At 40.7% G+C, this 16,480-nt stretch overlaps 1 protein-coding gene across 1 annotated transcript in view; it reads left to right on the forward strand.

Moving 5' to 3' along the window:
- The window catches only part of CPA6 (carboxypeptidase A6), a 242,701-nt gene that overhangs the window by 94,604 nt on the left and 131,617 nt on the right, over positions 1–16,480 (forward strand). The window contains exon 2 of the mRNA XM_037148967.2: positions 218–293. Coding sequence (XP_037004862.2) covers positions 218–293 — 76 coding nt within the window. The remainder of the gene's footprint in view (positions 1–217; positions 294–16,480) is intronic.

Here is a 16,480-nt window from a genome sequence, read left to right on the forward strand (position 1 = left end):
AAAGCTGATGAAAAAACAAATAGTTTTAAAACAGGGGAAAAAAAAGACCAATGCAATCAGAGAGTAACAAGAACTGGATAAAATACCTGTTGGCCAGTCCAAAGTTCTGCTGTTTTTCTTCTTAAATGCAGGGGCAGTTTTTTAAAAGTAAAAAGATAGAGATGAACAAATATTTATTTTTGAAAGGTAAATATCACCATTTTTCTCTTTCTTACAGTGATAAGGTAATAAGACTTATCCCCAGTACAGAAGAGGAAGTATATGCACTGAAGAAAATATGCCGCCAGCTTAAGGTAAGAGTGTCCACTCACTTCTCTCTGTGTTTATAACATGTTTATAGGGCTTTGCTGACTAGAGTTGAATAATCGGAATTAATTAGCCAAGGGAAAAAATTCTAAGAGAACTGAAAGAGCTTGAAAAGGGTGGTTAAGTTAGTCAAAATGTTATTATATATCTGACCCATTGTCTCTATATACTAGTTTATTTATTTATTTCCCATCTCCCTGACTAGGACGTAAACTTCATGAGAGAGCACATGCATTTCTGTTCATCACTATATTCTTGGTGATTTCTGGAATATCCTAGAAGCTCAGTAAATGTTTTGATTTTTAATGAATGAGTGAATTTAGTTTATAATTTTCCAGAGATTCACTTTTCCCTCTTGAACTCTGCTGATCATCTAAACACTTTTCTTCTAATTAAAACTTCAAGCACAAGTGAGTTGAGGAAAAGAAAGGCTAGAAATTGAAGTTAATTAATTTTGCTATGTTTCAGTGGGTTTGATAAGAAAATATTGTTGGCAAAGGTTGAAGGGCTCTGATTATTCAATCTATGATGGATTTTATGGATTTTAGAGTTGACGAGTTTTTCATTCCCCATGACTGCATATAATTGAGCATTGACTTTAGCTAAAGAGCTATGACGAGAAGTGTGGTGATAGGCTATTTTCTGTGCCAACCTTCCAAGAAGAGAGTGAACCCATAAAATGTGCTGGTTTCACTTCATCTTCATGAAGAGCAAAGCAGATTATTAAGGAGGACTTATTCATCCTCAACATGGAGTAGAAAAACATGTCCTGGATGACTGGAGCACTATCCCACCTGGATGGCGCCTGCAGAGATGTTAGGGGATGGAGAATATGGGAGGAGAGATGGACTCAGTGGCTTCTGGAATGTTTATAATGATCAGACTTTGGGCCTTCTGTTTTTGCTTTGATTTTTCCCTTTGACGTCTTTCCTTCAAATATTGAGTTTATTTGCAAATAAAGTTTTGAACTTCTAGTTTATTGATTTCCTTTCTTCCTCCTCATTCCCAGCCCCTACCCATGCAGTGCTCAATTTAAGGTTGGTGTCTCATTATAAAGGCCTGGAGTGAGAATGCAGGGGCTTATCCCCAAGTTGTTATGATTTTTCTCCAATTCCAGGGAGACCGGGCTTGCTGGGCACCTCCCAAACTACCTACCTCTCTTCCTTAAAGGAGTCTCTTCCCTCTGACTTTAACCTTCCTCTGGTCACATCTGATCATCAACACGTTACAGCCTTTTCAGCAGCAGCATCTGAACCCTATCTACCTAAACAGTCCACCAGGGCTTCAAACGTTGCAAAGAAGTAAAGCCCATTTCAAGTAGGAGTTTCATCTCCATTGCAGCTGTGTTTTGGATACACCACTGGAAAAATAAAATAGCCACTTCACAACTTGGGGTCCAGTATTTGGTTCAATATTAGGATTCCCTTCCCAATTTTTGAATATAGTACCTCATAAACCTTACAAAGTTATAAAATTGCATCATTATATATGTGATCACTTTTCATTATCAAAAGCAATAAAATTATGTCAGGATGGTGGGGTTTACTTACAAACTCTCATAAATCACAGTGGATGGAGCTAAAAGGTATTGAATACAGCTGGGCCATTGTGGACATGGAACAACACACTTATACTGGGCCCCATTTTTGTACACACTTAAAACACTCCCGCATATTGTGTTCATTCGGTCCTGAAAGAAAGGTAATTATGGGGGAGGGGAGAAGGTGGGAAATGGGTAGGATGTGGAGGAGCTTAGATGACCCTAAGAGAGTGGAGGAAAGGGGGCTGGTAAGAGGGGAGCAGAGGCAGAGGGAAGAGAGAAAGGGAGTTGATACTAGAATGTTGACAATACTCTAAGGAGTCCACCCTACAGACAATTACATCCAGAGCTACAACCAGACCCTCGCAGTCACTATGTGCTGTCACCGTGCCAAGTGCTTCCTATAAATTGCCTCATTTTAATACTTCTATGACGTGGGCACTGTTGTTACTGCTGTTTTACAGATAAAGAACCTGGGAGGTTAAGAGGTTAAGTAACTTGCCCCGGCTCACAGTGTGGAATTAGAACACACATCGAGACAGGGCCAAGCACGCTAGAACCCAGGTGAGGCCACCCCTTGCCTTTAGTCTATTAACTCTGACGATCCTCATGGTGGAGATGGTGAAGGCCAAGTGTGCTGGACAATGGAGCCCAGATTCAGTGTGAATATTATCATGCATTCATTTACTTTATTTTTGAGTCACCAACCCCACCCCCACATTCAGTGATTTGCAGGAGAACTATCACAACTCTGTCTATAGTCCAACTCACAGCTATGACTTTGCAAAGGATACAAAGCAGAATCAACAAAGAGAACAAGCACACAGGCTAAAGTCCAGAACAAACCAGGCACAAGCTTCCAAGGAGTGTCTCCCAGTGGAATCATGCGGAATGTTCTTGACTGCCCCGGCAACGGGTTGTAATGGTACATGTGATATATTGTATGCCAGGGAAGCTCATTAGAGACTTAGGGCCAGGGTTTTTACCAGGGCCTAGTCCTATAGACCCCTCTGCCTAGCATGTACTAAAATTCCAGGCTCTCAGAAAGAAAGCAGGTGTTCAACATGAACTATGTTGATTATATACACAGTTCAGACACAGTTAGCTACTCTTCTCAATTAGAGTGGTAAGAACTCTCCCAAAGTCTAGGTTGCCGGAGGCCAGCTAAGGGCCCATCTTTCAAGCAGGTCTTTCTAAGGATAAACGTTTAAGACAAATACCATGTGATCTCACCTATAAGTGGAACTTAGTCAACAAAACAAACAAGTAAGCAAAATGTAACCAGAGACATTGTCATAAAGAATGAACTGACAGTAAACACAGGGGAGGAGGGAGGGAAATGATCGGGGAAAGAAGGGGAAGGGTCATCAAGGAATGTATATAAAGGACCCATGGACAAAGCCAAAGGAAGAAAAAATGGAGGGTGGGTGATGGGGGTGGGTGGGGCAGGGAAAAGTGGTAGTGAGAAAATGGCAACAACAACACTCGAACAACAATGAAAAAAAAGGAAAAAAAAAGTTTTTGTGCCTGCTATGTTAACTGTTCTCTGCACATCTCTTCATTTACTTTCACTAAAGAAATGGTTTTATTGGGCTGAAGTTTGAGACATTGCACTTAAATAAATTTTGATTTAAAGCATCATGTTAACTTGATGTTGTTTTAAATGTAAATGCTGTCATCGAGTGATTCACCTGCACTACTTAAAGTGGCAAATTTGGGCAGCCAGACAAAGCAGCCTGTGGAGAAGAAGAATTGAGTGCCTGTAATTTTACACCCTGTGGAGTTGATGGGGCAGAATCAGAGCCATTATTAATAGCTCCTTTGCACACCCATGCACTGCCTCCCAGGAGAAGGGAGGAGGGTTCATCAGGAAGCCTACAGTTGTGTTTTTTCCCCTAACATACAGTGTGGTAGACAGAGTTCTAAGATGGCTCCAAGATTTTTTCCCCTCATGTGCATGCCCTGTATAACCCCTCCTCTCGGTGTGGGTGGGAGCTGTGAACAGGGTGGGATAGTCATTCCCGTGTTATGTGGCAGAAGGGGGATTACCTGGGATGAGCCTGACCTGGTCAGGGCAGCCCTTTTAGAGCAGAGAGTTTCTCCAGTTCTTCCCAGAAAAGTGCTCCTACTGGCCTCAAAGAAGAACTCAACTAGTACATTGTGCACTGACCTTGAGAGCCACATAATCAGGAATGCACGCGGCCCCTAGAAGGTGAGAGTCAACTCCAACTGATAGGCAGCAAGAAAATGGAGGTGACAGTCCTACAATCACAGGGAAATACATTCTGCCATCACTATATGAGCTGGGAAGATGACCCTGAGGTCCAGATGAAATCACAGCTCAGCGGATGCCTTGATTTTGGTACAGTGAGACCCCAAAGAGAATATCCAGCTAGCTGTGCCTGGACCTCTCACCTACAGAGCTGTGAGATGATAAATGGGTGTTGTTTTAAGCTGCTCTGGTTAATTTGCTCTGCAGCAATAGCAAATTAATACACACAGTAAGGTGACAACCCTCCATCTTGGCCTTTGATGGCTCTTATTTTAATAGCATATATGAATGCTTTAAGTTTTCTGATCTCACTGGCTATCTCTAAGGAGCTCTGGAAAAGTAAAAAGTAATTAGATTACATGCATAGGCTGTAAATTCAGTATCTCATCTGAAATAAGAGCAAATGCAAAATATATGTGTAACGTTGGACAGAATCTGAAGAGTTACAGTCGAAGCATAGCTAATTAGATGTAGAATTGTTACAAAGCTGGGTACTTTCCTAATTAAATTTTGTGGTTTTGCTGAAGAATTAAAACAAGAAAGTTAAACAGAAAACCATGCCCCCGGAGAACTGGACTGAGAATGCAATAATCAATTAAATTTTTGATTAAAAGCATAGCCATGATTTAAATAAAGTTACAGTGAAAGGGGGACAGTTTGCAGGTGACTAAAATTAGAGTCTGAACACTATGTTCTGCCCACGTTTCTCCACAAAATCTTTGTTTGTGCTCTGAAGGAGCAGAAATGGCTTCATGTCAGATCACAGAGCAAGCTCCCATCATAGAATTTACACATTTTTGTTGAAAGAAAAAGTAATGATGCTTCTGTTCCCACTTTTCTCATCCAAAAGTTATATGATTTGAAAAAAAACCGCCCTGTAGTCTAAAATTTGCCACTGTTTCAAACTAAAACATAGCCTCGAAATATTAGCTGGTTTGTCGGGTATCACCGAGTGAAAGTTCAAGTCATGAGAGGAAGGTTTCAACACTTTTCTCCTTCGCTTGAACGTGGAATCCGCTGCTGCCTTCCTCAAGTGCAGCCTCCCTCCTGTGCTGTGGTTGGCCGCCTTCTTCTCTGATCCCCCTTGGAGCGCTTCAGACCCCCGTGGTCCTGAGGAGCAGGCAAGCTCCAACATCCAAACGGATGATGTCATTGACTGGGAAACTTGTGAGAAAGAAGATGGGTGATAGAATTCATGCTGTGGGAGTCCTTGTCCCCATTTTTGTTAACAACTGATTGTGCTATTATAGGATAACTTAATCAGGGCTGTGGCAGTCAGAATTCTATGGGGGCCTTCAAGATTCTTGGCCCTGGTATACATACACCTTTTCTCAGGTATTTCATCAAACACCAATCTGGATCCTGCCATAAAAAAATAGTTTGCACATGTAAATAGGACCCCCCAAATCAACTGACCTTGAAAAAGAAAATTTACCTGGGTGGGCCTGACTTAATCGTGTGAGTCCTTTAAAAACAGAGTGTTTTCTCCATCTCGTTGCAAAAGAGGAAATTAGATGCACTCCTGCTAACCTGGAGGAAGCCAAACATCCATGCAGAGAACTGCCATGTACCAAGAAATTCTAGGAGGCCTCTAGGTGCTGAGAGCTGCCCCCAGTTGACTAGAAGGAAAACAGGGTTTTTAGTCCTACAACAGCAAGGAAATAAATTTTACCATCAACAGAGAAGAATGTAAGATGTTCCTAAGTACCAGATAAGACCTTAGCCTGAGCTGACACCTTGATTTTTAGCCCCATGACACTTTGAGCAGAAAATCAAGCCACTTCTGACCTACAGAAATGGTGAAATAATAAAACTAAGCTGCTGAATTTCTGGTAATTTAGCAATAAAAGTCAAATACCATGGCCTTATAAAACCAGTGACTCAGAGCTACCTGCGGATACACAGAAGTCTTATGAATGATGTTGAGAGAGACAAGTAAAGAAGAGGCCAAAACTCTGATTGGCCAATATCTTTTTTGTTAAAGGCTTTGTGAAGTAATGAAGCAACATTACATTTGATTTCTCTGGCATTTTAAAAGAGAGAGAAAGCTGCTTATAATCAAGGCAAACATCCAAGTGCAGTTATGAGTTAAACTTCAGAAATATAAATTTCAGACATAGCATGCAATCTTCCCCCCTCTGCATGACTATTGGTAGTTAGTAAAGTCAATAACAAAAAACATATTAAGAGAAATAAGACAATATGTGGGGATAAAAAGAAGTACATTAGAAACCTTTTTTCAAAAGTAAAAAATCCCCTACAGTATTATTATTAGTATTATTATAATTACCCCAGTGATCCTTTATTTAATTTACTCAAGTAGGCTGAAAATATGACCTTGGGTTAATGCCATCGTATTGTAAGTTTCCTTTCTGTTTGTTAGACTTTTGTTCTGATGTTAAAACAGCCTGCTTTGGGGCTAGTTTTTAAACTTTAGAAGCAGTATTTGCTCTTCCTGGCTGGTAACTGACATTCCTACAGCAGTACCTGTAACTGGACAGTTTGAAAGGCCAAGTCCATCAGAGTCCCTCACAGAAGCTGACCTCAGGTGGGCTCATTCATGCAGCAGCTGTCATCTGTCATTACCTTGTTCACATGTCTAGTGGTTGACAGGCAGAAAGCTGGGATGACAGGACAACTGGAGAATATGTCTCTTGTCATCTAGCTGGCTAGCATGGCTTATTTACTCAGGAGTTACAGGGATCTAAAAGTAAGAGAGAGCAAACTCATAAAGCCCCTTGAACCCAAGTATGGAAGTCAAATAACATCACATCTGTTATATTCCACCAGCCAAAGGAGGTCCCAGGGTGTGGAAAGCAGGACCAATAAAATGGCATGGTCCATCAAAACAGAATAAAGTCTATTAAACAAAGTGGAGTCACTCATGTGAACCAAGATGGCTGCCAGTCAGCCATGACACTTTGTTTCCAGAGGAAAACCTTCTAAGTCACACTACACATGCCTGGCAAGGAGACACACCTGAGATATTTGTACATGTAATCAGATTAGTTGTGTCTCAGAGCAGGACCATCCACAGATAGGCTCCCGGGGAAAGTCCCCATTTAGCATCAAGAGTGCCATGATACTTATCAAGAGACCCATAGGGGTAGAGTACACAACCCTAAAGGGTACAGCCGAGGCAGGTTTCAGACCACTACAGACACAGAAAATATCCACATGCTGAAGTGCTGCTCCACACCATGCTGATCTCCTGACTGAGGTGATGCTGGAGGCTCTGCCCTGCTGGACCAAGAACTTCATTTACCCCACTGCCAACTGAGCTCCCGAGATTCTGCGTTGTAAGATGCTGCCGGCTCCCCCATCTACCGTGCTGTCTCCCAGACCCATATACGGAGACTCTGGGACTCGTGTTTGTTATTCCTCAATTCTCTTGTGTGATGTTACTACCAATTGTTTCTGAGTGATTAGTATTGTGATTAGGTTAGTATGGATTTGGAGTGAGCATGCATTGATAAAAGCTGAGTGAATAGTATAGTCACCTATGTTGTATTCCTGTTATTGCCTGGTGCCAGTGTCACCTGTAGTACTGGTGGTCATACAAGCAGTGTGGCACTCTCAGTTCTTAAGGCCCAGGTCAGACACTCTGGGTGGGGACCAAAGGTTGGTTTATGGGAAAGGCTATATCATGCAACACACGCTCCCGACACAAGGCCAGCCAGATTCAAGGAGTGAAAAAACAGACTCGTTTCTTTTTTTAAAATATATTTTATTGATTATGCCATTACAGTTGTCCCATTTCCCCCCTTCATTCCCCTCCACCCTGCACACCCCTTCCCCCCTCATTCCCTCCCTTTAGTTCATGTCTGTGTTCTTTAGCTTCTACATTTCCCTCACTATTCTTGCCCTCCCCCTGTTTTCTCCCCACCGTCTATGCTACTTATTCTCTGTACCTTCTCCCCTGCCCTCCTCCTCCCATTCCCCTGTTGCTAACCCTCTATGTGATCTCCATTTCTGTGGCTCTGCTCCTGATGTAGCTGTCCACTTAGTTTGCTTTTGTTTTAGGTGTGGTTATTAATAATTATGAGTTTGCTATCATTTTATTATGCATGTTTTTTCTCTTCTTTTTCTTAGATAAGTTCCTTTAACATTTCATTACAGTAAGGACTTGGTGATGATGAACTCCTTGAACTTGACCTTATCTGGGAAGCACTTTATCTGCCCATCCATTCTAAATGAAAGTTTTGCTAGATAGAGCAATCTTGGATGTAGGTCTTTGCCTTGACTTGGAATACTTCTTTCCAGTCCCTCTTGCCTGTAAGGTCTCTTTTGAGAAATCTGCTGACAGTCTGATGGGAACTCCTTTGTAGGTGACTGTCCCCTTGTCTCTTGCCACTTCTAGAATTCTCTCCTTCATTTTAATCTTGGCTAATATAATTATGATGTGCCTTGGTATGTTCCTCCTTGGGTCCACCTTCTTTGGGACTCTCTGAGCTTCCTGGACTTCCTGGAATTCTGTTTCTTTTGCCAGATTGGAGAAGTTCTCCTTTATTATTTGTTCAAATAACTTTTGCACTTGTCACTCTTCCTCTTCCCCTTCTCGTACCCCTATAATTCAAATGTTGGAATGTTTAAAGATGTCCTGGAGGTACCTAAGCCTCTCCTCATTTTTGTGAATTCTTGTTTTTTTCATTCTTTTCTGTTTGGTTGTTTCTTTCTTCCTTCTGATCCACTTGATTGATTTTAGTCCCAGTTTTCTTCCCATCACTATTGGTTCCCTGTGCATTTTCCTTCATTCCACTTAGTGTAGCCTTGTTTTTTTCATCTAATTTGTGACTAAAATCAACCAGTTCTGTGAGCATCCTGATCACCAGTGTTTTGAACTGTGCATCTGATAGGTTGGCTATCTCTTGGTCACTTAAAAGTATTGGCTCTGGGGCTTTGATTCATTCTTCTGATTGAGCCATTTTTGGTCAGGTCACGCCAGTAAAGTACGGCTTTGAGGGGCGGAGCCTTAGGTGTTCAACAGGGTGGGGTAACCCTTTAGCTGGGTTGTGATGTTGTATGTGGGGGTGGGGTCAGAGAGGGAGCAATGGCATTTGTTTTGCATTCTTGGATTTTGGTCCCTCTGCCGCCTCCCAAAAGCAAATTGGGCTTTTCTGGTGCTGGTTCCAGGTGGGTGAGCTTGTGTACATTCTAGGACCCTGTGGGTCTCTCCAGTGAACTCTCCTGTGAGACTGGGAGTCTCCCCGGCACCTCAACCCCCACAAGTTCTTTTAATCAGTGTTTTTAGGCTTTATTTCCCAGTCACTGGGGCCCTGGGTTGCGTGGTTTGTCTCACTGCCTGTTTTTTGCCTGGTTTATCTGTGCACGAATGTGTATCCACAGTCAGCCAACCGCCTCGTGCACCTCACTGGGTCTGCTGGTTTTCTCCCTGTGCCCAGGTCACCAACCACCACCTTTTCCTGCCAGGACCCTTCTCCCCCAGCTGCCGACTCCACCCCTGTTACCTGTCTGGCTGAATGGTTCGTTGTTGTCGGACTTTGGTACAGTTCAATTTTCTGTCTGTTCTGGTTGTGTTTTTGTTTCTAAATCTTTGTTGTCCTTAAGTTTGCTTATGCAAGGAGGTATGATGTTTCCACCTACACTTCCATCTTGGCCAGAAGTCCTCCAGACTTCAGTTCTTGAAGGGATAACGACAAGGCATGAACACAGACTCAAGAAGAATTTGTGGTCATTTTTATAATTCTTCATGCCTCCTATTCCCCACCCCACTCCAACCCCCACCCACATATTCATTCCAACCTGTCACCAAATCCAGCATGGAAGACAGCAGCTCCCTAACTTCTCCTCTGCGTTCTTACCACCACTGCCTTAGTTCTGACCCTTACTCTCTTGAGCCTGAATTAAACCAGTTTCCCAAATCGCTTTCTGTCACCTCAACTCTGACTCCTATTTGTTCTCCACACCATAGCTGAGGTGATCTTTATGAAATGAAAGTGGCTCTGTCTTAATGGCTGATATCAGGGCACAAGAATATAAATGAATATTAATGACCAAAAGGGACTACCACCATCCAAATGTACTTATTAAATATTTAACTATGTGAGGTCTTGTAAGGTCAAATGTAGAAAGCAATTATCAAGGTGATTAGGAAAAGCAAGGTCTCTGGAGATGTACCTCCTGTGTTCATATCTAGACTCTTCCACATCTGAGTTGTAGGAGTGTGTGTGAATAACCTAATTTCTTGATGCCTTCATTTTCTAATCTGTGAAGTAAGGAAATCCAGAAGAACTGATCTTCCCATGTTTGTGCTAACCTGAAGCTTTGAATACATCTATCAAAACTATAGCTATGTGTTCACATGTTGTGTCTGTCTTACTAGAATGAAAACCCCATGAGAACAAAGGTTGCTTACCATTCTTCATTGGGTAGAATCTATATCTGACTTACCTTTCCTTGATGCCTGGCTGTAGTCAGCACTCAACAAACCCTGAATGAATGAGCAAATGTAATTCATTTATCTATCTACTTGCCTATGATTATAATATGAACAACTCTCATTTGGATTCTGATCAAAAACATATATCTGACTGAATAAATTTTCAACAAGATCAAAAAAGCAAAATCAAGGTTAGGAATACAAATTACTGAAAAATTATGAGCTAAGGGAGTACTAAGGGTGTGAGGTGGAGAAAATTATCTCTCTCCACAATGACTAAGGAAGTTTATAAAAGAAGTAGAATTTCTATAAGAGCTTAATGATAGATACTTTTCTTGAGGAAACTCTCTCTAAGATCTGCAATTTTCAGTGAGCAGGCTTTCACGTAACTTTAAGATTGTGCCTCCCAGGGTTGACTAACTCAATAAATACAATAATGCTAATTACCAGAATATTTTAATTTGAAAATCAGAGCTCAGGTGTTTTGCCTAGGAGTCAATTTGTTGTACTGTATAATCAAAAATGTCTGTATTTCTTTAAGCCTCTGACATATTACCTGATTAACAAATTCATTTCTTTCTTATAACCTAGAAACAGCTATTATGGATGCCAGTGTGGCAATTCTCTGTGCCCTAAAAATTATTCAGAGCAGCTTTTGCATATTCATCAGCCAAAACCACAAAGACTTTGCTTGATTAAAGAAGTTTTCTGTTTTCTACCATTTTGTTTTTCTAGCTGTATAAATGTGGAGTGATTAAAATTCCCATAGTCCCACAAATATATTTCTTAGATCTCTTCCTGATATTTGCCTTTTTTCTGAGTCTATCTGACCATGAGTGTTGTTCTCTTCTCTCACAATTTCAGTCACATTTTAAAAATGTGCTGATTTGGGCTAAGAATCAGCATCATATTCTTAAGAGACAAGAAAGGAGAAGGTTCAGATTCTGGAACATTACTTGGCCATGAAAAGACATTGACCCAATGTAGGGATTGGTGATCTTTGAGAGGTGGCATCACAAGTCCTGACTGCCCACTCCTGCAGAGAGATGATGTTGGCAGCACAGGCAGGAGATGCCTCTGTGTTAAGGGACCAGGATGAGCCTTTTGGCACTAGTGTAGTGAATGACACACTGGGAAAGCAGTCTGGGGCTCTCGGGCAAGGAGTCAGTGGATGGAGGATAAACATTGGAAGGGCAGGATATGTTCCTCTCTTCTCATTTAGTAGACCCACCCCTCCCTCACCAAAATTTCCAGCCACCATATCCAGAGCCCAGCTTAGGGTAATAAGCCCATTCAGATGGTCAACAAATTTCAGTGAGCACTAAAATTAGTTCAAGGCCCAGTCAGAAGACAAAAACCACACCAATAATTTGAACAGAAAATTTTTAATATAAAGTAGTAGGAAATAGTAAATGGTGACTAACTATTAAAAGGTATGAGAGACAAAACACAAATTCAGAGAAGAGCTCCTACCTCTGAAGATGAGGAAGAGAACAGAAGGAGGGGACTAAGAACTTGGTAGATCTTCTTTCCCTCTCCCACCCAACCCCCCTGGCTGAGATTCAGGCCTTCTCTGGATTCAGTGATCCACCGAGTGGTGGAGAAACTCACTGGTGTGCCAGCAGGCTAGAGCTGGTTCAATCATCTACAGAAAGACAGTTCAGTTGTTTGCATGTCTTAGCCATCATAAATAATGCTGCAATGAGCATAGGGGTGCATATATCTTTACAAATAAATGTTTTCAAATTTGGGGGGTAGATAACCATAAAGGGGTTGTTTAATCAGATGATAAATCTACTCTTGATTTTTGAAGAACCTAAGAAAGAAGTTTTACCTGAAATCTTTATCATGTTTAAAAAGACTTTTGCTGAAATTACAGACATACTTCAGAGACAGTGTGGGTTCAGCCCCAAACCACCGCAATAAAGCAAGTCGCAATATTTTTTTAGCGGAAAGTCTTGCCTTCACTTGGTACAAAATGCAACATCTGTGAATCACAATATGGCAAAGCCCAATAAAATGAGGTGTGCCTGTATTATTCAGCTGAGAGTAAGAAAGGACATGGGGAAAGCAGATGAGCTAGGGTGGGAAGTCCGGATGGAGGAAGCCGAGAGCATGCCACAGGCAAACAGGGCTCCCTTCACAATTTTGTCCAAAAGTGGTATGGCCCTGGGCAGGCAGTCATCTCTCCTGCCACCTCCAGCAACCCGCTTTGCTTTTTTATTTCTTAATAATGAGTTTAAAATCATCTAAGCCTGTTTTAGAAAAATATCTTTCCAATATGAATATGTAATAATGGAGGAGATGCTGAGAGAGAAATAGTGACTTTTCTATTTTAACAATTTTTAGGTTGACTCTCTGTGTCACGGGTCTTATTGTTTATCATGTACAGGTGGTACCTTGGTACTCACTAATTTGTTCCAGAACTTGTAACAAATGCCAAAACTCATGAATAGCAAATGATGAAACATTTTCTCTTGTGGGGTGGCAGGTGGTTCATACAAGTTCTAAGAAGTGCGACAAGTCCCAAGCAAGTGCACTGAGTGCTGAAACATCTTTTTCTCATCAAAATTCAATGAGTACAGGGTTTGATGAGTTCTGAAGCTAGTGAGTACCAAGGTATGACAGTATTTGAAAAAATATTAGGGTAAGTAGGTAACAGATTATACGGAGAACACAACGTTGATTTTAGAATAACAAAATCTCTTAGGGTTACCCAATTTCTTTCAGGAGCATAAGAGCCCTTATTGGTTAAGGATCAATTATTGATCAAGGTTGATCAAGATTAATGATATACAGCATATGAAATGCTGACTGTCACAGGATTTAGAATATTACCTAGAGGAATTTATCCCTTAACAATTTGTACAAATAAGGTCTAATCATACAACCATAAGTGAATTTAATCTCTGATGAAAAATACAAGAAACATAAGCCATAAAATTTAATTCTCTGACCAATGATATCTAGCTTTTTCTTCATCAAGCCTATGAATAATGGTCTCTAGAGAATGCCCATGAAGCCAGAAGGTGGCTTCCATGGATAAGGAGGAAGCAGCTATTTAAAAAAGGTTGTCATCAAAACTCCTGGTAACTTCAGCCCTGATCAGTGTAGCTCAGTTGGTTGGGCATCATTTTGCAAAGCAAAAGGTCACTGGTTCAATTCCCAGTCAGGGAACACACCCAGTTGTGGGTTTGGTCCCCTGTCGGGGTGCATAAAAGGCTCCTTCCCCTCTCCCTAAGAAATAAATAAATAAATAAATAAATAAATAAATAAATAAATATTTAAAAATAAATAACCATAGAAGTTTCAAAAACACAGAAATTAAAGTTAATAAGTGCAAAGTAATGCCTACAGATTTTTTTACTATAAGTTACACTAAAGGGAAAATTAAAGATCACAGTATTATGTGAGCTTGTAATGAACAAATAGTGTAAAGTCACACGTGTACAAGTGAGTATCTGTTAGGACATAAGGACTTCAGGCTCTCAGAGATTCCTCTGTATGGTCGACAGTTACCCAATGAAATCCTGTCTTCTCTTCACCCTGTGCGCTCTATTTCCGACCTCCCTTTCAGCTAGTTAGCTGTGGCCATGCAACTGAGCACGATCAGTGCAATGCACACAGAGGTGATATGGGCCATTTCTTGGCCAAGACTTAAAAAAAGTCTGCCCTTGTGTTTTCTTTCCTCTTCTGTTGCCTGGATGACAGTAATAACAGGGCCCAAAAGAATGGAGAAGCCATGACATGGAAAATGTCTGGATTCCTGAGTCGCCATGAAGAGGAAGCTGCCCACCCTTAAGAAATACCCACCTTTGTCTGTTATGGGACCAAGGAATAAACTTCTCTCATATTTGGGTCATCGTATTGTATTTGAGCATTAGTGGGGAGGAAAAATAATTTTCCTTCTACCCTTCTTAGTTCTTAGCTGAGACCCCTGTAATAAAAGATATATTAATAAAAGAAAAAACTGAAGTTTATTAACATATGTACCTCATGTCTACATGGGAGATAACCAGTGGAAAATAAATAATTCTTCAAGATGGTTTAGAATTCAGACTTAAATAGCATCTTATTAGAGAAAAAAGGCAGGGTGTATACTTCTTATGGGAAAGTAAATAATTTTTAGGAAAGAAGAAAGGTCCTTAGAAGGATGGAAGCATAACAGTTTGTGACAAAGTACCTCTGGATATGGAGTCAATGTCTAGAATCCCCTTCTGTGATAAGAGTCAGTCTTCCCTGGCTGATGAAACTCCCAGAAAGGGGCATTATAACAGTCAAGTTTCTTCTTGGGGATCTGTCTTTAGGCAGATAAGGGTGGTTCAGAGAAAGCCTCTCCCCACAAATGCTGTTTTTCAAGCAGTACAGCTCAAAATCATCGATATACCAAAGCCGCACATTTTGTGGTAGCATGTCCTGAGCTCCTACAGTCATATTTTGGAGCAGCATATTCTTCTACCCTTCAGCATAATCACATGGCACATTAGAGTGCTTCCTTAACAAATCAAAAATATGCGTCATTAGCTTAGCAGTTGGGCAGTAGATGGAAGAAACATAGATATCACAGTCTAGAAAGAAAGACCAGTGTTATGTAGGAAAGAAACATTTGGTAACATTTGGTAAAACTAGGAATCAGCTGAACATAAAAGCCAAAGAATGTGTCTCCTGATCCTATAGTTCTAAGGAAAGTAGTTGCGTGCATTGCTTCTTCTCACTGCTTACAGAAAGTTACTATAAGAAAGAGCTGAATTTAGGTGGGGACTGATGAATTTACAAGCAGAAATTAAAAAGAATTGAGTATATAAAAAAGGGCAAGGAAACCAGAGTACTTCTAAACAAGACTCAAAAAGTTTTTTAGCAAAAGAAAAAAAAGTACATTAAGATTTCTCAGGTTTGCAAAGCGACTTCGGTTAAGGAAATTACTTTTCCACCTTTCCACTCAAACCAGCTGTTTCAAATGCCCTCAAAGTGGATTTCATTAATCTGAAGAGCGGTGGCAGCGCCTGAGGTCCAGGAGACGAAAAATGGTAACAAAACAGATTTGAGAATTACACCTAAGACAACTTTGGATGTGGTTGCTGTCAAATGAAACTTAATGGAAGAAAATAGACCAGAAGCCTATCTAGTTTCTGACAGATGGCCCAAAATATCACAGAACCAACCTCAAATTTGAAAAAGAGCACAAATTTGAACAAGCCAGAAGCAGGCTGCAAAAACTACCTACCTCCAAGGAGCACAGACCCATCAACACCCACTTCAAATGTGGCCATGAAGAAGGAGGAGCAAAGGAAACCCCCCAGAGAGGACTAGGGAGAACTGGGAGAGGAAAAGTAGTCCCTCCCAGAGAGCAGAGCCTGGGTCCAACCAAAGACCTTCCTTCACTGCTCCAGAGCAGAGTCTTTTCTTAATATATATATATATATATTAATATTTTAATAACAGTTTACATACAATATTATTTTCATTTCAGGTGTGCAGCATAGTGCTTAGACATTTATATAACTTATGAAGTGATCATGCCAATAAGTCTAGTACTCATCTGACACCATGCATAGGTATTACAATATTATTGACTATATATATTACATCCCTGTGACTTTGTAAATGACAGTTTGTACATCTTAATCCCTTTTTCACCCATCCTCCCAAACTATCTCCCATCTGGAAACCATCAATTTGTCCTCTGTATCTACAAGTTTATTTTTGGTTTTTAGATTCCATATATATATAGAAATCTTGTGGTACTTGTCTCTCTCTGTCTGACTTATTTTACTTAACATAGTACCCTCCAGGTCTATCCATGTTGTCACAAATGGTAAGATTTCATCCTTTTTATGGCTAAGTAATATGTCATTGAATATAGGTACCACTTTTTCCTTGTCTATCAACGAACACTTAGGTTGCTTTCATATTTTGGCTATTGTAAATAATGCTGCAATAAACATAGGCATGCATATGTCTT

The sequence above is a fragment of the Artibeus jamaicensis genome, unplaced genomic scaffold (assembly GCF_021234435.1).
Source record: "Artibeus jamaicensis isolate MK-2021 breed Jamaican fruit bat unplaced genomic scaffold, CSHL_Jam_final scaffold_916, whole genome shotgun sequence".
Classification (NCBI taxonomy): domain Eukaryota; kingdom Metazoa; phylum Chordata; class Mammalia; order Chiroptera; family Phyllostomidae; genus Artibeus; species Artibeus jamaicensis.